Source organism: Amphiura filiformis, chromosome 18 (genome assembly GCF_039555335.1).
Source record: "Amphiura filiformis chromosome 18, Afil_fr2py, whole genome shotgun sequence".
NCBI classification, from domain to species: domain Eukaryota; kingdom Metazoa; phylum Echinodermata; class Ophiuroidea; order Amphilepidida; family Amphiuridae; genus Amphiura; species Amphiura filiformis.
In genome coordinates, this window is record NC_092645.1 from 54,541,930 (window position 1) to 54,564,766 (window position 22,837).

The following is a 22,837-nucleotide window of genomic DNA, read 5'->3' on the forward strand; positions in this document are numbered from 1 at the left end:
TTTTGTACTTGAATTTTCAAAGGTTGTTCAATGAATGTACAAATATATAAGGGTTAAAGAACTGTGCCCTGATAGATGAGCATGTTGTGGATCTTTGTTAACACTATCCCCCCCCCACCCCCAGCCAATGCTAATATTACCAGCAGTACCCTATAGCCAATATTTTGGCTAGCCTAAGTTCACCTAAGCCCTCATTCAGCTAGACAGGAAGTCATTTGAATCCCCTAATGCCAGCTGTCGTTATTAGATGAGGATTAATTCCATTATATTAGTCGACATTATGTAGCAGTAGGTTTATGCTATCAACAAAGTTAGTCTGTATTTGTTGACAATTTATAAACATGAACGTTATTATTAGAAATCCTCCAAAGAATAATGTGTTTGCAAACATTTATGTTGTTTAACTGTACAATGTTTTGAAAGAATGGAACAGAGCAACAACTTGAAAGGGCAGATTACAAGGCGTAACGGGGGGTTAAGTCTTCAAAGGCCCAAAAGGTCCACTTTTGCAAGCGTTGCAGGTGAAAATTTATTTTAGTTTTTTGGTCTAAAAAAGTCCAAATTTCCCCATTTGCAAGCATAGTGAGTGGAAAAATGCTTTCTTGGTCAAAAAAGTAGAAAATTTTGGGAAAGGTCCACTTTTGGGGGAATAGGTCTAGTTTTTCAAAATCCACCCCCCCATTAAATCCTGACTGTGCCCCTGGTAGAATGGTATAAAGTTTAGGTTATGGCACATCCAGTCATAAGTTAGCCCTACCACAGGGCCCTTTTTTATTACACATATGCTACACCATGCTATATACTGAGAACTGCTAAAAAACCCGTCACAGCTCACAACCCACTAACCGCTGTCCCCGAGAATTAGCTAGCAGTCACTGGCAGTATAATCTGTGCTGGCAGCAGCTCTCTGGACATAGCCAGGTTTTATGATATAGCATGGTTTTGGATCACCACAGTCAAAAGGCCCTATACTAGTAGGGCTAGTCATAAGTACCCAGGAGTCATGGGTATGGAGAAATCTGAGGACATGAACGTAAGTATAACTAATTGCACCAGCAATTCAGGGCCCCAGTTGTAACTGAGGGGAGGGAATTACTTGTTTTGCTTCCCAGAAGGAAATTTGTGAGTTGCAATTTAACAAAGTTAGTTGGGGCTCAGGGGCAATTCTTGTGGATTGAAAATTAAGAAAATTTAAGTTAGTCAGGGCTAGGGTGTTATTTTGCAGATTACAAATTAGGAGAAGTTGCCAGCTGAAAAAATCTGCATGGAAAGTGCTAGATGTTGGATCCAGATACTCTATATAGATTTATGTCAATATGAGTCCTTTAATGGATAAAAGAGAGGAAGTTATATATATTATAGACCAAAGAGGATATTTGACAAGATCTAGGGGAAAAATTGGACTCATCAAGATAATTCTTATATAATACCCACTTCTTTTTGGATGAGATGATAAATAAGGAAATCCAAGGAGTCTAGATGACCACAGTGACTGGTCACTTTTTGTGCCGGTCACTGTCTTGACACTGAGCAGAAGGACTAGGTAAATTTGGTTAAAAATAGTAGCAAACTTGTTACTGGGGACACGCTTAATTTTTTCGTTACCTCAGAAGTTTATGATATTTAACTGTTGAATTTGAAGGAAGGTAGCAAGAGTTTTGAGATATCTATTTTCTCAAAATATCAAGAGCCTCTCAAGAACCACTGAACCAAGACTAGGCTTGTTTGTACTCATTTTAATACATTTTGCATGCTGATTCCAAATATATTCATGAAAATGTACAATTCTGAAATAATTTTTAAAGAAATTCTGAAACTTGTCGTCTGCAGTCGACACCCGCCTGGAGCGGGTTAAACACAACATTTTCGGGAGTATATATAGTAGTAAGTTTATTAGGAGTGATTGGCAATTATTTAGAAGAGATGTTGAAATCAGCTGCACCTGTAAATTGGGAAAAAAATTAATGAAAGCTGATGACCCAAAAGTTTGGAAATGTGGCTGTTGCTCAGTTTTAGCCAAAATGTTGTAGCAAATAAGTTTAGGTGTGCTGTGAGAACCAAGAAATCCATGAATCCCGCTTTTTAACCCCATGAGAACTACCTGCCGATTGGCCAAAAAGAAGTTGTCATTATCAATTGGACCAATTGGCAACATTGTTAGAATAATTTCACCACACAAAAAAATTGCGGTGAATTATTTGCAAAGGTCCATTCTGATTGGTAATTAAAGTGAAGATATCATGTAATTGGCCAATCAGAGGCAATGTTAGATCAGCAGGTAGTGCTCAGGGGGTTTAACTACCATTCCTTTCAATAATTACTGACATGAATATCATGGTGCTATGACATCGGGACTCAGCTTGTTGTTGCTCTATTTTTATTTTACTCTTTTAAGGTCTAATTGATTAACATAATTAATTAACCCAATTAATTAATTTAATCATTGGTCATCAGACTTTCCTTCCCTTTTGATGCCATCTGGAAGTTGTTTCCTCTTTTAGAATCTGACTAGTGTGTTCTAATATTATTTACATAATTTTACACAATTTTTACATAAATATATACTGTATTTGTTCCATTAACCGCCCATGCCCAATAAGCGCCCACCCAGTGACTATACAACAGGCAAACTGTGATATTAGTTTATTAACTTATTAACTGCCCATGCAAATCTGAATCATAGTCTGAAACATAGGACATGGTGATGATGATGGATGAATATTTTGTGTGCCTTTTTATATATGTGACACGATCTGGTCCATAAGAGGCCAAAGGAAGCATTTTTGACAATTGAGTTACTATAATTATTACCTTATACAAACAATAGGCCTATCATATCTGAAAACACTGAATGTTCAGCATACTTGGTTCTAAAGTTACGCAGTTTTGTGATGTCTATTTTCTTATGTATTTCATTGTTTTTTGCCCCCTATTTTTCCCTTTATCTCAATTTCATATTTGCAGCCTTTGGCCTCCATGGACCAGATCGTGTCACATATTCTCGGCTTAGACAATGTAAAAAATAAGCTCCCACCCAAAATGACTTTGTTAAGTGCCCTGGGCGGGTTAATGGAACAAATAAGGTAATACATTACAGAATTAAAGTTTGAACCAAAAATGTGCAACATACCTAAACCTTTTGTTTGCACTGTGGCAGGGGAGGGTTGTGGTATGATCAGCGGAATGGAATCACCAAGGACTTTGTTTCTTGCAAAAATGCCCCACCAAGAGAAAAATGTAAACTGAAATTGGGTGTGAAGATTTTCAATCATTACATAGGTATTGGAGGTCCTCCAATACCTATGGTCATTACAAGCTCTTAGGTATCTCTATGCTGGACTGTCACCTATGTCGATTTAAGGGATCTGGAATGAGCGTTTTGAGCGTTTCGACAGTATTTTTTGTGGGACATGAGAGCACATCAGACATATCGAATTGCATTCTGAATACGAAGAATGTCTTTCTGATATCAAATAATTTTCATTTTTGAAATTCACGATATAATACAAATTTTATGACAAATTATTAAAATTTGATATTTTTCACATTTTGATATATAACAGTCCTCAAGTAAATTTTATAAATCTAATGACATATTCTTAAAGTGTATGTAGCTGGGAGGAAAAGTCGACGATCAAGATATGGATTTTTTTCTGAAAAAGACCTAATTTTTGTTGGTATTTTGGGGAAAAAATCCATGTCTTCAATACAAAAGGTCAAAATTTTCAATTGATCGTCGGCTTTTCATCCCACCTACATACACTTTAAGTATAAATCATCAGATTTATAAAGGTTACTTCAGTACTGTTAAATATCAAAAATATCAATTTTAATCATTTGCCATTAAATGTGTCATTGCGTAATTTCAAAAATCAAAATTATTTGATATCAGAATGACATTCTTCAGTATTCAGAATGCAATTCGATATGTCTGATGTGCTCTAATGTCCCACAATAAATACTGTCCAAACGCTCATACCCCATCCTTTAAGATATTCCACTATCTGATAGGTCTATGATGATCTAAAATATTCAAGGAGCATCACGGTTTGCAAACAGGACTATTCTCGCTGGTCGCTTCGCTCGCTATTCAAGGGCAGGGCTATTTCCAAGCTTTTTCTCAATTGATCATCATTCTCTATCTCATCCCTCCAATTTATATACGAGACCATTTTCACCAGAAAAATTATGCAGCCATTTTGGCTTCCTTTCTTCCAAACACAACATGATTCATTTTCATTTAGAAATAATATTACAGATTCTTTTACCTTTAACCTGTATCTGGGGATAGTTTTCACTTCTTAGTTTTCTTTTAGGGCCGTTTCATACTTTTCATTAGGACTGATATATACCTGACATCCCATGTTACTTTGTTTTTCAACATATTTATGTTTACTTTTCCAACATTTTGCATTTTGTCATTTTGGAATGTGCATTTGAATTGAATTAATCCTGATTTTGTTGTGCATTTTGATAACTGATTTGTAATTTGTGTTTTTTAATCCTAAAATGCATTTTGTTTGAATAATAATATTAAAATTTTGTCAAAACAATGAATCCAACTCAGTCGGGGCATAAAGTTTATGTCGGGGTTTAGAGCTATAAAGACCTATCTGCAATAGCTGCCAGGTGTCATATATGTAGAATGCAGAAATGATCAAATTGTCTATAGGGCAGCTATTGGAGATAGGCCTTTCTTGCCCCTAATCCTCGATGTGGAGAAATTATACATTTTGGCACCCAATTTATCAAGTGAACAAATAATTAATCAGTAAACGGCTCTTTTCAGAGCCACCAAAACCTTTATATTAGCAGATAGGTGAGATCTGCCTGTTATTTGTAGACAAGTGGCAGTCTTTAGTGAACGGCTCTTTTCAGAGCCACCAAAACCTTTATATTAGCAGATAGGCGAGATCTGCTTGTTCTCAGTTGACACGGGGCAGTCTTCAGTGAACGGCTCTTTTCAGAGTCATCAGTAGACAAGGGGAAGTCTACATGTCTCATTCTTTGGTACTTTGTCCTGAAGAAGTCAGAGCTACTCCTGACGAAATTAAAGCTTGACAGTTCTAAACTTGTCCGACGGCGAACCCGCTAAAAACCCACTAATTGTTATGAATTCCCGTTGTAAAAGCCTATCCCACAATTCAAATAATTAATGTTCAATAATTTTGCCTCAACTAAGGATTCATAATAATTTGACAATATTTAAATATATCTTGAATAACCTTCAAAGCACTGCTATTTGTGAAACTATATTATAGCATAAGGCTTCAGCCTTACTGAGAAAACCAACTGGGTCAAGATTATTTTGCAAAATATAAAAAATGCTAACATGTTTCTGTGTCTTTTGTTTTAATACAAGACGGTTGTAAGTGCATTGTATTAACCCCCTGAGCACTACCTGCTGATCTAACATTGCCTCTGATTGGTCAATTACATGACAATTTCACTTTAATCACCAATCAGAGTGGAGCTTTGCAAATAATTCACCCCATTTTTTTTTTTTTGCGTATTGAAATTATTCTAACAATGTTGTTGATTGGGCCAATTGATAATGAAAACTTCTTTTTGGCCAATCAGCAGGTAGTTCTCATGGGGGTAACATAGTAGTTACGACCTACCTTATGGTATTCAAGTTTTTTTATGTTAGTAATGCTTTGAAGCTTATCCTATACATTGTACAACTTCACTTGAGAATCTTCAAATTCCTACTTCTGATATTGTACAGGCTGTATCAAAATGATTGGTACCCATCAGTTCTTATTGGTATGGAAGAGATTGCTACATCAAAATGCAACATAGGATCCACATAATCCACATCCATATATGTGACCATCCTCCACAACTGAGCCCGGATGTCGCCAGTGCCACTATTGAGATATGCTCCATTGAACTTAACAATAGGAAACAAAGGATTTATTGACTGTTTTATTGATTTTCACTACTTAAATGTCAAGTACTATAGACATGATATACATCATTTTAAAGCTAATTTCAAGCAGAATATTTTGGTTGAATATCTCAAAAATGATGATTGACGACTTCAGGGCTCAGTTTTGCTGAGGGGTCACATATGGTCATTATGGTAATTTCAAGAAGACCATGTTGCATTTGGAAGAAGCAGAGTTTTCAATAACCATCAAAACTGATGGATACCAATCATTTTGATATAGCCTGTATCCTGACTTCAGAGAGTATGGCAAACAAATTCTGCGACATTTAAGAAATGAACTCCAAGTGAAGTTGAACAAATATTTTGGTTTGTATCTCTAGAATATTATTGTAGATTATTTTTAAAAAGTCAATCTTTAACCATCACACTGCATTGGGGCTATGATGTATTCCAGTCGAAATCCATACACCCACTATGGAAGACATGACATTAATCTAATACACCGAATGTGAATTATGTCTTCCGTAGGGGTTATGGATTTCAACGGGAATAGCTTATGTGCACACTATAGATGGGTGCAGAAGTTAGCACAATGGGCAAATATGGAACTCAGTATAATCACAGTATAAAAAGGTGAAGGGTGTTGGGTTGATTAGAGAGGGTAGTGCAAATTAACGATAAATAAGAAAACGACTTGTTGTATATGGCGCACTATGCCGATCAAATTAGTCTTAAATTGCCTTCATTTCCAAGATGTGACACGCCCGGGGTGACACGCCCAGTACATACGCAGTATTCTGGAAAACAAGTCTGTATCGGTACCAAGGAAACACATCATATTTGCACAGTGGGGAAGGAGATTGACTTTTATCGTAGAATACATCCTCATTGATCATCATTATTTTCTTTTGTTTTGATGTGGTTCAATCAAGCAAAATATATCTTTCAAATTCTTCAAATTTTATGGATTTTCCATGCATAACAATTTTACTATTATCAATTTGATTTTTGATACAACAGTTTGGATACTCAAATGAATAAAATTAGAATTTAAAAAAAATTCAAAAAGAAAAATTCAAAAAAAATTCAAAAAAAAAAAAAAAAAAAAGATTAATATTAATGATAAAATTTTCGCTTGATTTGGGTCACATCATAGCATGTATTTATATCATCCTGCATCTTCCTATCTCTATATTTAATCACCCTTCCAGTCCATCACTGGTGTTTGAAGAGCGCCCTCTCAGTCCTCGTGAACAAGAAATTCTCCAGAGAACCCCGATTTATCCGTGGTCGCCCAGTGGTGATTCATGACGGCAGCGTGGTCGGAGGGTGGTGGCGATTATAGCGCCCCTCCTAAGCCACCCCTACCGATACAGAGAGTGTTGATTGCACAGTTTAGCCAAGAGTAAGTATCGAGCTTTGCGAATAGTCAAGCAGAACTTCCAGTGATTTACCACACCACAGTACCGGAGCTATCCCTGGGGTGGGGTGAGGGGTGGGGTGTAAGGTGGTGGGTAGTGCATCTCCTTAGTAACTCTTACCAATACACAGGGTATAAAATACCAAGCCTTGTGAAAAGTTGAGCAAAATTGTTAGTGATTTACCATACCACAGTATCAGAGCCATCCCTTTGGGTGGGGTGAGGGAGTTGTGGAGGGTTGTGGGATAGTGCCTCTCCTAAACCACCCCTACCAATACAGTGTGTTAATTAGGCAGGGTATAAAGTACCAAGCCTTGTGAAAAGTCAGCAAACTTCTCCCTGTGAATCACAATATTACCAATACCGGAACCATCCATGGATTGAGAGTGGGGAGGGGTGGGTGGTGTTGGGATATTGCCTCTCCTAAACCACCCCTACCAATACAGAGTGTTAATTGGGCAGGGTATAAAGTACCAAGCCTTGTGAAAAGTCATGCAAATTTCATCCGGTGATTGACAATCGGTACCACCTATGGGATAGACACTAGGATCCAAAACATTCTCATCTAATAGTGCACAGTTCTTTAATCCCAATGCATATGTACATTCATTGAATGACCTTTAAAAATGTGGGTACAAAAACTCATACTCTGCAACTTGAGGTCAAATTTTGCACTATGATTGTTCAATTGCGGTTATTTGGACTATGCCATTGGGATGAGGCCATTGTGGTCCATAGTGAGAGTGTGGGAGGAATGTATTCAGAGTCTATGGTTTAATAGTGATAGTAGTCATAGTACACCACCTCTGTCACCCTTTGAGGTGGGGGGGAGGGGGGCAAATTGTGTAAATCTTGTCAGCAATATGGTGAAAACATAATTTATCATCCCGCAAAATGTGGTTAGTACATGTACATGTAACACCTGCAGACACTTGGCAAATTCAAATAAAGGCAGAGAGGAAATAATATTCATGTGTTGATGGGTGGGTTGCCAATAATGCCAGTCACTGACTGCATAATCTAGAATATCGAGATGGTAATTCAGTGAGAACATTCATGAAGCAGTTTGCTTTATGCTTGTGATTATTTTGGTTTTCTTCATTTTGACAAGAACATCAAGAATAATTATGCAATAATAGAATGAGGATGTGTCGGGTACCAAAATTAATATTCCACAACTTCAATCATGTTGGGCTATTGCAGTTGAAAGTCTTATACCTCCTATGGTAGGCATGCATTTAATCTCTCACACAGGGAGTAGAGATTTCAAATGGAGCTACCCATTCAGGTAACTCCATTTGAAATTCAGACGACTCCTTGTGTGGAAGATTAAGGGTATATCTTCCATAGGGGGTGTAAGGATTTCAACTGAAATAGCCCGTTTTGAGCTAATGGTAAATGAACTGCTGCATTGAAAAGATGCACATTTTGGCTATTGATTGAGAAGACAATTAATCCCATGAGAACTACATGCTGATTGGCCAAAAAGAAGTTTTCATTATCAATTGGACCAATCAGCAACATTGTTAGAATAATTTTGCCACGCAAAAAAATTGGGATGAATTATTTGCAAAACTCCATTCTGATTGGTGATTAAAATGAAAATATCATATAATTGACCAATCAGAGGCAATGTTAGATCAGCAGGTAGTGCTCAGGGGGTTAAGTCATGTACTTGTTTGAAATTTCACTCTGACTCAGAAAATTATGTGCAGGTTTGTCAAGATCTTTGCTTGACCCCAAAGAAAATATCCTACCCTTCCCAGAATCCTTCGCATTATGATACATCCCCTTGTTTTATCAAATGATGCTCCCATTACTTTATACATGCTCCCTTTGTTTTCATTTTAGAATAGACTGGCTAAACATCATAAAATGTGGGTCATTGTCAAGAAATAAGATCTGGATGTGCTCTGTTCATTGAGGTACTTTTTGTCACGATCTACCCATGCTGCACTAGATAGCAAATCAGTACAGACAATTGAAATGGGAGAAATGCATTGTGGGAAGTCATCTTTGGCTTTACCCCAACCCCAAATTGCCAGCTTGTGCCGCTAATTGATGCAAAGAACATCTCCAGACTCAAATGTGGTTTATCACTGGAAAAGATGCTTGGCTGTCTACATGGCCGTCAAATATATAGCTATAGTCACGCTTAGACGATCGCTTGATTAGTACAATCAATCAAGCGAGTCAAGCGATGATGACACTGATGAGGTATACCTGAGGTGATTTACTAATTAAACTGTACTAATTGTAGGTCGTTTAACTGTCAGGGGGTGATGGGTGTGATCGCGCTATGCATGAAGTGAACTTTGTGTAAATTATTTAACATTATGTCAGGATGTGAAATTATAACTGATTTGTGTAAAATGTTAATGGTGGTTGGAATTTCTTATTTGGAAGGTGAGTGTTTAAGAAATTGCAATCATCATTAACAGAAAGCTTCTTACAAATTAGCGAGTCTTAGCCCGATAAATTTTTTTAAATTTCATTTCATCGACATCAGCTGTCTGCTTGGATTAAATATTTATGCATTGAACAAGTGAACAATATTGTCATTAAATGCTAATAATTAGCACTAAATTCACTTCAATATAGCCCATTAAATGGAAAAGTGGATAAAAGACAACTATTAAAGGGGCATTTTGTGATCCACAGCCTCATCTTCCACTTTTCCCCAAAAAAGTTGAGATTTTTACACCACTGGATACCTCTGGCTACATAATGTTTATGTACCAAATATTTCTTGCAGATTAATTCGTTTATCAAAAATATCGCCAAATTTGAATTTACAACACATTGTCTATGGAGCAGTGTAATACACAAAAAAATCATGCATAACTCGCAAACGCAAAATCGGAATCAACTGAAATTTTGGAAATAAGCTTTTTTCGTGGATATCTACCGAAAAATGTCATAAAAAGAGGATGCTAGGATCACAAAATCCTCCTTTAAATCATACTTGTGTTACTCTGACAATGCATATTCCAAAAAGTATATGCATTCAAATGGATAAAACTATTTCATGAATTAACAACTTGACATCAAGTAATATTCAGCATTTACAGGTAAGATATTACTTACAGCATTTGGGGCATCTTGACTTAAATATAGGATTTTATTTCAATATCTAAACCACAATGTATATATCTGAATCATGAAATGAAAATATGATTTGATGATAACTCTTTTGAATGCCTGCATGCAACATTGGACTATTCCAGTTGAAATCCATACACCCACTATGGAAGACATGACCTTAATCTCATACACAGGGGTATTCAAATGGTGTCACTCATTTGGTGTACCCATTCACATCCCCTGTGTGGAAGATTAAGGTCATGTCTTACACAGGGGTGTATGGATATCATCTGAATAGCCCATAGACTGATCATTGCCAAGTGCATTGTCATGTTACAACTTTCCTGTGTTAGAATTAAAATATCATTAGTTTTTTATTTTTATTATTTTGTATTGTCATGTTTAAACATTCCTGCATAAACATTGAAATATCATATTTTTTAGTTTTATTTATGATAATCCTTAGAGTATCACCAACTGCATTGTCATGTCTCAACCTTGCTATCCAACACCGTGTATGAAATATCATGTTTTAGTTTTTATTGATGATATCCTGTATTTCATATTATTCAAGTATTATTATGGGTTACCAATGTTTTTGTTTTCATACATTGGTGTATGCATGTGAAACTGCATATATATATGAGACTAGCTTGGTCATCTGGGGGTACATATTCCCCGGACATATTCACAGATTCCCATTTGACGGTGATGGCGTATCCCCATTTGGGCAAAGTGTCTTGTTTTGCCTAGAACTGGATCTAGTTCCTCAAGGGGGGGGGGGTGCGCCAGCATAGGACTGGTGGATTTTGTAATGTCAGGGAGGGGTTGTCATGGTCCCATATACTAGGCACTGAACAAGTGCTAGTTTTGCCATGCTTGTATGGGTACTAACTGGTGCTCAATCTGTTTTGGGAAAGATCAGGGCAAGACTTCTCACAGGGGGCAGGTGCCCCTTTCCCCTCCCTCCCCCCTTGGCTGCACTACTGTTTTCCATTGACAAATCACAGGAGGGGGAATTTATTACAGATACTATGGTATAATTATTTTTAAACCAAACATTCAAACGCTTGTCTTCAACAGTATCTGATATGTATGTAAATCAACAAACGTTACCAATAGTGATTCTAGAAAAAGGAAGTCAACTACTTCCAATCTTTTACACAATACATGGGCAAAGTGCAAATGATAGGTCATCATAGGCCTACAATGGCCGAGTCCCATCAAACAAATTTCAATTATAAACAGGGCCATGAAGTTGAGAAATTAGGGGAAAGTGACTGCATTTGATATACACACTTTTCTTGTTTCACCCACCTAGAGCCCACGGAGCCATATGCCTCCTTCCTATATACCAAAAGGTCTATATTTTGCAGTGGAAGTACCCCATGCCTCCCATCAGAACTCCTCCCCCCTAGAAACCCCAAATCATGAAAATTTATGATGTACAAATTGGGAGAATTAATTCCAATTGTTACATGCAAGCAATATTTTTTCCCAAAAAATGTCCACATTTTTAGAAATCCAACAATATGGAACAACTTCTATTCCTCCCAGTGTCGTGCTATGTCACATCTAGCACACAGCAGCTGGAGGGAGTATCCCATCATGCATTGCAGTGTATCTGCTTGCTGCATAATGTATACAACAAATTAGTTAGGACCGCTTAGATGTTGAGCGCTATGGATAGTTTCACTATACTTTAGGGGACATATTTTTTCAAAAAATATTCTAAGCACCGAGTAATAGAGGCCGTCAGCCTTTTCTGCGGGCTCTGCCATCTTGTGGGTACTGCTGTTCTGCATGTCATGCATTAGACATTACGCCCCGATTACGCGGAAGTCGCAGTGCGTGACGCACCTCTTCAGTCAAGCTTCAACACGGTGATCTAAGCAACAAGGCACTCCAAACCCAAAAGATAGCGGCGTTGACGTCACAATGACTACCTCTATTGGAAGTCGAAGTGAGGGATTTTGTGTACATTTTCTATGGCAAGTGCAGTATTATTATGGTCCTGCAAAGCATGATGGGATACTCCTTTCAGCTGCTGCTGTGCATCTAGCAAAACAGAATAATATTTAAATGAAAAAAAAATGAGTACATGTAGCGCTATTGCATTTGTCTGTCGGTGGGAGTATTATCTAGAGCTATACTGGAACACATTACATACAGAGCAATAAGCAAAGTGTGTCTGAATCTTCAGTTCTACCCAGGGCTGTGTTACATGTTTAGTTGACGCCTAAATAATGGCGGGTTACAAACTTGCTCCATTTTACTTTCTAATATGAGTTTGATAAAAATAGCAAACTCCAAAAGCTGCTATAAGTAAATTGGACTATTGCAGTGTGAATGCATATACCCCTTATGGAAGACATGACCTTAAATCTCCCACACAGGGGGTGTAGACTTCAAATTGAATCACCCATTCCGGTAACCCAATTTGAAATTCACACTCCCTGTGTGGGAGATTAAAGCCATGTCTTCCATAGAGGGTGTGTGGATTTCAGTTGCAATGGCCAGTGGCGTGTACAAGGGGGGGGGGGGTCATTCAGGGGAACTGTGGTGGTCACTGTTCATGCCAGTTTGAATCTTTTCCAGAGGGAGTATGGAATTTTCCCCCTGTGGAAGATATTTCAAAAATCTTCCACAGGGGTAGCGTGGATTTTAAATGGAATAGCCCAATGAAACAGTGTTAGACTCACTATAGGATCCACAACATGCTCACCCATCAGGGCACAGTTCTTTAACCCCAATACATTTGTACATTCATTGAATGACCTTTGAAGATTTGGGTATACAAAAACTCATACTCTGCAACTTTGCACTATGATTAGGCAAAATAAAAAAATAAACATGTTTCACGTCCCCTCCCGCTTCCTTTTTTGAGGTTTCCTCAATATATTTTTATTTTTGAAATTCAGTTATAACTTTTCAAAAAATATGTCTAGGAAGTTGGAATGCTTTCTATAGAGTTGTTAAGATACAAGAAACATTTTAGGAAGGTTTTGTGATCATTGGAGGGGGTGTAACTCTCAGAACAACAAATAAAAAAGGGCCTCCTCCTTTTTCCAGGCATAAAAAATAGAAAATAAAAAGCCCCCTCCTCCTTTTTTTCGAAAAACCGGACGTGAAACATGTTTTATTTTTTACTTGGCCTTATGTAATTGAGGTTATTGAACTATGCCATTAGGATGAGGCCATTGTGGTCCATAGTGACTGTATGATCGCAACTGAATATCAGAGTTTGCTTATAAGCAGCCATCAAATTGAATATCTTGTAGACAAGCATTCTAGATGTATTCCATGTTCTATATAAGTGTTTCAAAGGCATACTTTTTAACCGCACACCACTTACGAAGAAAATAATACATTCGATGTACATGTATGTACTAAGGTGATGCAAAGTATTAGGCCTACTATTTAAATCGGAACCATGAAAATGGGGTTCTATTAAACAATACGGGCAAAATTTTAAATTGTGACAAATATAAAACCAGTCCTGGTGGTTTTGTTTCTGTAAATTATAATACATATCCAACGTGTTCAATATCACACCACCCATGAAAAATAAAATACATGGCATTGGCACCACTTTGAGTGGTGTATCATATTTGGCTCGGAATAGGGAATTCCGTTTGATTACTTCGTTGGTGGTGTGCTGTCTAACATATCTCAGCCATGATGGCCTCTCTGATACAGACAAATACAAGCATGACAAGACTGACGCCAAAATAATGTCATCTCAATTTACATCGTTCATAACCTCCATTTGACAATCATAGCTTAAACATTGACCTCAAGTTTTGGGTATGAGTTTATGTACCCAGAGGTCATTTTATGGATGTACAAGTATATTTGAGTTAAGGAACTGTGTCCTGATTTGTGTGTTATTGTGAGATATCATAGTCTCGTTTGTTAACCATCTAATCTTTCCACATATTCTCACTCATCTTGTACATTTGTGATTGCCAAAAAGTATCGGCCCATTTCACAGGCCAAATCAGCAAAAATCCGCCCAAAATATTGTCAGAATTCAATTTTGGAGGTCATTTTGAGCCTGGAGGGCTCTTTAGATCTTCAATTTGAAGTCACTGTTTAAAGTCTCCCAATTGGGCTTCCAATCCATGGGTATGGCAACACTGTTTACATTCAGTAGTCTGTACCATCCCTATAGCTTGAGCTTCAATTTGAAGTCACTGTTTAAAGTCTCCCAATTGGGCTTCCAATTCATGGGTATGGCAACACTGTTTACATTCAGGAGTCTGTACCATCCCTAGCTTAAGCTTCAATTTGAAGTGCCTATTCACAGAGTGAGATATGTTGCATTGCATTTGACCCAATTTAAGGGGACCCTGATAGGTCTGATATGATACATGTATGCCGTAGATATTAACAGAACACTCCATGCTAAAGTTTCTAACAAATTTTCAGTTTTTTTATTGTTCAATTCACAGCTTAAGAGATCTTTCTCAAAAAATTCCAAACGGCTCGCCAAAAATCGCTTCCCCCCTCTCTTGGCCCGCCAAAAATCTCTTGCCCCCTCTCGGCTTGCCAAAAATGCTTACCCCCTCCCCCCATTTTGGCTCGCCAAAATTTCTTGCCCCCAATTTTACCCTCCCCAGGGCTCATAATTATTGCACAGCCCTTATAGCTAGGGAAGATCTTACAAGAGTTTTGTTTGACCCAGGCGCGTCGCAAGCCCATGGGTGCCCCACTTTTTGGCACTTTGTGCATTTTTTGCACTGTTTTGAACTTTTTTGCAACTTTGCATAACTTTGGCGCCCCACTTTTTGTCCCCTTGCTACGTGCCTGGTTTGACCTGATTTAAGGGGACCATAATAGGTTGGCTATTTATGTAAAGTAATTTGATCGTTGATTTAACATTAAGCACTAGAGTGTAACATTAGTCTCACATTCAAGCTTTGCCTGTGACCTGATTCAAGGGGACCCTAATAGGTCTGCTATTTGTATAAGTTGCATTCAAACCGCCCTATGTCACATCCCAAGCATTCAAGTTTGACATGAGAAAAGAGGACCTTTAGAGGTTGTCTTATTTTTGTCAGGTTTTGTCATTTGGTATACTGCAGTTTCCCAAAACCTGAAGAGGTTGTCTTCCTCCCTTTCTTGTCCCCTCCCCCCCCCCCTCCTTCAGCAAAACTACTTGTAAGCTCTAGGGCACAGTGGCACGTAGTAATGAAGCCTTTGATGAGGACACTTACAGGAATTTCTTGTAGAAAAGTTGTTCCCTTGTTATCCTGTGCCTTGATAAACTGTGCCTGTTCCCTTGATAAACTGTGCTTGGTTTTTCTACTAGTTGTATGAGAACCTGATCAAAATTAAAAAAACCTGTCTCACCACCCTTGTGTTGTCTGTTATGATATTACTATCATGCACACATGTGCGTCAGGCATGCATCATTATGTTACAGGCTTAAGATATATTACATTTATCTTCATTTTCTTCTAGTCTAGTCCTTTTCCTATTCATTGAGCTCTCATAGATATAGGCCTGACAGGCATTCGTTCATGTTTTCAATCATTTTCTCCTCTCCCCTAACTTTCTAATTCCAGACATCGATCATGGATGTGCTATGTCTCAATCAGGCATTCTTTCATATTTTCAATATTTTCTCCTCCCGTAATTTTGTAGTTGCAGTATGATGTGTCACATCGATCTTGGATGTGCTATGTCTCAGTCAGGCATTTCTTTCATATTTTCAATATTTTCTCCTCCCGTAATTTTGTAGTTGCAGTATGATGTGTCACATCGATCTTGGATGTGCTATGTCTCAGTCAGGCATTTCTTTCATATTTTCAATATTTTCTCCTCCCGTAATTTTGTAGTTGCAGTATGATGTGTCACATCGATCTTGGATGTGCTATATCTCAGTCAGGCATTCTTACATGTTTTCAATATTTTGTCCTCCCGTAATTTTCTAGTTGAAGTATCACTAGGATCCGCAACATGTTCATCTATCAGGGCCCAGTTCCTTAACCCCAATACATTTGTACATTCATCGAATGACCTTAGACAATTTGGGTACAAAAACTCATACTCTGCAACTTGAGGTCAAATTTTGCACTACGGAGTGTTTAATTGAGGTTATTGAACTATGCCATTGGGATGAGGTCATTGTGGTCCATAGTGTATGGTGTGTCACATCTATCTTGGATGTGCTATGTCTCAGTCAGTACCGGTTTCATTTATTCTCCATCTTCATTTTGCACTTGTCATCGTGTGTTGAATCGAACCAAAGCTAGATGTAGTTCAGGGCATAACAAGGATGAAGCTTTGGGCTATTCCAGTTGAAATCCATACACCCCCATAATGAAAACATGACCTTAGTCTGGCACACAGGGAGTATGAATTTCAAATGGGGTTACCTGAATGGGTGATTCCACTTGAAATCTACACCCCCTGTATGGGAGGATAAGTTCTTGTCTTCCACAGGGGGTGTATGGATTTCAACTGGAATAGCCATGTGATGAAGCATTCTGTATCATGAGGAAGATTAAAAACTTTGAAAATGATGAGCTCAACAATTGACATAAGTAGTTAAATGTATGCACATGTCACATCTATCCGGGCATCTATCACAGTGTTTGAAATTCACACTCCCTGTATGGGAGAGCGAGTTGGCGCAGCAGTAGTTCCCCGCCTTGGACCACTGAGGTCCTCGGTTCTAGCCCCGGTCGTGCCCAAGGACTGTATGTGCATTTGGTTTATCCCAATTCCATGCTCGCTCTCCGGTTTCCTCCTGCTTTCAAAAAATCGGTGATAAGTTGTTTGGTCACCAAAAACTTCCTTCACCCAATGGAATTTGTGGAGCTGCACAGAAAATTGGTGGATGTTACAATCTAAGTGCGGATAGGTCTGCGCCTGAGGTTCGGCTGCAACTGACCTAGTTGATGCGATCTGATTGTGATGATTCACCATGGCAGCGAAATTACAGCGCTTTGAATCCTTCAAGATCCGAAATTTATTATTTGTATTTTATGCAGACCAATGATATGAAGCCCAAACATTATCAACTTAAATGTGCATACAATTACAAAATAGTTTGAAATGTAGGCCCACCCATTGGCAAAGGTGTAAAAATATTGGTTTTTGATCCTTTTCAGGATTTTAGTTAAGAACATAACCGAGACATCTTTAAATTGCACCTGACACTTATTAATTTTGATATTAAAACATTGTTGAGCTACATTTTTTTCTTTATACCTAAAATCCACACTACCCCGGTGGAAGATTTTGGAAATATCTTCCACAGGGTGGAGTATGAATTTCAAATGGAATGACACATTAGGCAGTTCCATTTGAATTCCATATACCCTCTGATAAAGATTCAACATGAATCTTCCACAGAGGGAGGGTGAGTTTCAAATGGAGATGCCTAATGTGTTCATTCCATTGAAATTTTATATTCCCCCTGTGGAAGATATTTCCAACATCTTCCACAGGGGTAGTGTGGCTTTTAAATGGAATGGCCCAATATACTTGGTATGGATGGTAGATCTTGTATTCCGTGATATATGTAGCAAGACCTAAATAATTAGAAATTTTGCTATCAGCAGTAGACAATTTTCCAAATGCCGTCAAATTTTGGAGCACACTGGATTTCCCTTGTGGACCTCTCATAACAGTGCTGTCTAGCGGGATATTTTTAACGGTATTAATTTTTCGCAATTTTAACTGCCACAAACAGATGTGTTTTTGTTATTATTTATGGTTTGAAGCTACATATTAAAGCATATGTGTCCAAAATATTTTCACTGGTTTTTAATTTCATGGTTTTGAAGTTAACCATGAAAAGTGTTAAAATTAAAACTTGGTGAAAATATTGTGCAATACAGTATACGCATTCAACCACCACTTTGCCTCGTCAAATAACTTGATTGGTTTCGGTCTAAAATTACTACCATGAAATTAATTTTGCTGTCTACTAATCTGATGGTACATGTATCATGATGAAATTTTGTTCACATAATAGCGTTCTGGGAATTCATTTTAACTGAATTCTAATTAACTAGGATAGGGTTAGGATTTAGGGTGTAATTTACATTTGGATTATAACTAAACCAGAAGTAATTGGGATGCAATTTTTTTTAAATTGTATGTGTGCAAAGTGAATGGGGAAGGGTAAATTTAAGAAATGTGCCAAAATTTGGCAAGTTTGGTCTAAGAAAAGGATTTTCGGGGAGGGGGCTGGCAAAGGTTTTGGCAATGAGGGTAAATTTAAGAAATTTGCTTAAAATTGGGCAAGTTTTGTCTAAAAAAAGGATTTTTGGGGGGGGCAGGACTGATAAAATGCCCCTCACTTATACCCCGGCTAGTGCTGTCACTGCCAGTGTGGAAATTAAGTTTATTAAGGAGTTGTTCTTTTAACATATTATGTGATCGTTTGAATATTCATGGTCATGTTATAGGCATAGATAATAGTTACACCAATGCCAAGGTCTTTTGTGGTTTTGTTTTGAGAAACAATAGTCTTTATATCATAATGATGTCATCAATTGTAGACACGAAACACAATAAATAAAAAATAAATAAGTAAATGTTGACATTTATATAGCGTCTTTCACATGTATCAAAGTGCTTTACATTTATTCCGCCGTCGTTAGAATATGTCAGCTGCCATACAATGCCCAAGGCATGCTCATACCTTTGGGCGGCGCTCAATGGACAATATCCCTAATAGCTCCCCATTTCACCCTTGGGTAGAGAGAGGCAAGTGAGGTAAAGTGCCTTGTCCAGTGCACAACACGATGGCACCGCTGGGCTCGAACTCAAGCAACCCTCCGATTAGTGCAGGTAGAGCCCGTATCGCCATGCGCCACCGTGCTCCCCACGCATAGGCATAGATAATAGTTACACCAATGCCAAGGTCTTTTGTGGTTTTGTTTTGAGAAGCAATAGCCTTTGTATCATAATGTCATCATCAATTGTAGACACGAAACACAAGCTTTGCCAAGTCCCATTGCCAGCTGTATTTAAAAATAAGATTGGGCTATTCCAGTTGAAATCCATACACCCCCTATGGACTACGGAAGACGTGACCTTAATGTTCCACACAGGGAGTATGAATTTCCTATGGGGTTACCTGAATGGGTGATTCCATTTGAAATGTACACCCCCTCTGTGTGGGAGATTAAGGTCATGTCTTCCATAGGGAGTGTATGGATATCAACTGGAAGAGCCTTCTTACTCACCCAATTCAAGAACACACCTCCCCCCACAAACCACATGTGCAACCACTGCCAAACATACAAAGTCAAGGTTTCGTATTTTGAGTAGTATTATTTGTCTTACATTGGACAAATATACATTTACTTGCCTTACCATGGATTTTTATTCATTGAATTGCAGACCAACCCTTACCCTACACTCCTACATATAACTGTGGACATCATTTATAATGTGTTTTTTTTAAATATCTGCAGTCTACAGACATCCGCTGTTCCCATGTTTCCACATGCCACACGCTTTTTTTTTTTTTGCAAATGTGTGTGTCCACAATTGATAGTCAATACAAACGTACACACACCCCATATGTGTTTGCCGACAAAGGGGGACCCTGTACACGCACATTTGCTGTGCCTAATTGGGGATGTTGACCCCGTTTTACACAAATTACACTTTTTTTGGATGTTAACTTACACCTATCAACCGGGGACTTTTTTTTTAACAATAGGGGACGCACTCTCATATGCATTCAATTACACATCTTAGCTAAATGGGGACGGTGGTCCATGGTTGAAGTGTCAAGTTTCATAAAAATATCCCGGTCTAATATTCATCTTACTTAAATTTGGCCTCTTCAAGATTCATTTTCCCCAGTTAGTGGCGGCACTAATGACACAGACAGCAAGGTTTGATTACATACAATTTCCTCATTCAATCAAACCTGCTATCTTGTCATAGCAAATTAAACCTTAGCCAATAGAATTATTCAGGAAGTTAAACTATTATTGATAATTATCTCTTTATAACTCTGATGTCATAAGCTGTCAGTTTAAATTATATTCAATAACTGAATAGTTGTTTATTGTTCCTGTAATTGTGTTAAGTTTTATCAACCTATAAATATTACAAATATGGTGGGAGGTTGTGTGACAAATAGCATACAAAAAGTATGTATGTGACATGTTCAAACTGTTGGAAATGATTTTAAAAAATTGAACGTAAAAATATCACTTTGATAAAAGCTTGCAGTTAATATCAGGTGCTAGTGTAGAGTGTTGATATGGAAATATGTAGGATTTCTGCCAATAAATTATACCCAAAAGATATATTTAAAGTTGGTGTGGGTTTATCAAGGGTATGTATATAATTATACGGTGCTCTACTTTAAACTTGCTTTTTTCAAAAAGTTTTTTACTTTTCCCTCTTCTGTACATCTAAAATTTCTTCAATTTTTGCTTAAAGATATCACCTTTTTCTTAGTGTTTCCTTTCCCTTTCTTTATATTTCAGCAAATTTAGTGTCATCTCAAATTTGTCAATGATATGCATAATTGGACTCACTATGGACCACAATGGCCTCATCACAATGGCATAGTTCAATAACCTCAATTAAACAATCATAGTGAAAAAATTTGACCTCAAATTGCGGAGTATGAGTTTTTGTACCCAAATTTTCAGAGGTCATTCAATAAATGTACAAATGTGTTGGGGTTAAAGAACTGTGCCCTGATAGATGAACATGTTGTGGATCCTAGTGACTATTCCATTTAATCCACACTCCCGGTGTAGTTTGGAAATATCTTCCAACAGAGGGAGTATGCATTTCAAATGGAATAAGCGCATTAACCAACTCTTATTTGAAACTCCCCCACCCTTGATAAGTTTCAGGTTGAATCTTTCTCAAAAGGTGTGTGAAATTCAAATGGAGCTGCCTAATGTGTTCATTCCATTTGAAATTCATACTCCCCCTGTGGAAGATATTTCCAAAATCTTCCACAGGGGTAGTGTGGATTTTAAATGGAATAGCCCATCGTGTTATACTTCATACTGATGAATAGCAAACTTCTATAAACTGTCTGCAACTTTTGGTATTATGTTGCCAACAGAGGGCGATATTATTTAAAAAAATTGCAGTGCAAACTAGGTTTGCCTTGGTTGCTATTTGCGCTCAGCAAAAAGCAAAGTAATTATGTAACAGCATTGGCTCAAAACTGTACAGTGATAACTTGCATTTACAATTTTGTTCCTGTCCTCTTTATTACAGGGAGCCGGATGAAGCGCCACCCCTACCCCCGAAGAAACTAAGTGGCACCCCGGGTTTAGGAGGCAACAGCAGCCCTGGGATAGGAGGCAGCACGCCAAGTATGACCAGCAGCAGTACGCCCAGTTCAAACCGTACTTCAGTTTATGACAATGAAGACCCGATCATGTTAACTCCAGGTGGCAATGACTATTATTTATTAGACAGATCGATTTCGGGTAGTTCCGTGTCGGTAAAAAGCCACCAGTCCGATTTGAGCAGCGGGTCCGCACCTAGCAGACCCGAATCCATGTACAGTAGTCAATTTTCAAGTATGCTCGGAGACGAACTCGATTCGGGTATCAACGTTAACCCCGATGCATCGTCACGATTATCCATGCACTCTGTAACTAGCACATCTTCATCGGAACATCCGGACAAATTATCAAACGATGAAGGTAGCGCTTTTAGCGATGGCGCTGCACCAGAACTTCCTGTGAAGAATCGACCTAGAGTCGAACGTAAGCTTTCTCAATACGATAACTTGTCGCCGGACGAAGCACCCGAAGTGGTGAAGAGGTGCGAGAATTTACAAGAGGAAGAAAAGGAAGCATTTTTTAAGAGACAATTTTTCCAATGTTCGACGTCGGCCCAAGGTGCAATTATTACGACTCAAGAGGGAACTCAGTTGCAGGTATCGCACGAGATGATGAAGAGAATAAGTCGAGAAATTACGGGGATAACACCGACTGACGATGAACCACCTCCACTTCCACCAAAAGGGAAACACAGTAAGTCATGTTTTTTCAGTTCAGTTCATTTCAGTTTTATTTCATCAAATTCATCCATTAAATAAATACAATATAAAAAGCTTTTACAAACATCGTATAATATGGTGAAATGATGAGGATGCCACTGAACGCAGAGCGTGTTGTTGTGGCACCCTTTACAAAAGTTAGTATTAAATAATTATGATAAACAAAATTTTTAGCATAATAATAAATACAGTAGCAAGATATATGCCTTGTGGGTTAGGTATAAACTTATTATCACAAGAGCTATGCTTTCAATTATAAATCAATGAGTAATGATGGTGAAAATAACAACCAAACCTACACAGTAGGTGTAAAGGGGTTGTAAAATCCCAATATAATATACGAGGGGGTATCAAAAAGTTTTAGAAATCGCCCAGAAGTGAAAGAGCTATATCAATGAAATTTTGTCAGTGCAATCACTGG

At 37.9% G+C, this 22,837-nt stretch overlaps 1 protein-coding gene across 2 annotated transcripts in view; it reads left to right on the forward strand.

Moving 5' to 3' along the window:
- LOC140138820 (rap guanine nucleotide exchange factor 1-like) overlaps positions 1-22,837 on the forward strand; it is a 263,652-nt gene that overhangs the window by 221,440 nt on the left and 19,375 nt on the right. For both annotated transcript variants that reach the window (XM_072160591.1, XM_072160590.1), the window contains exon 6: positions 21,624-22,390. In XM_072160591.1, the coding sequence (XP_072016692.1) occupies positions 21,624-22,390 (767 nt within the window). The remainder of the gene's footprint in view (positions 1-21,623; positions 22,391-22,837) is intronic.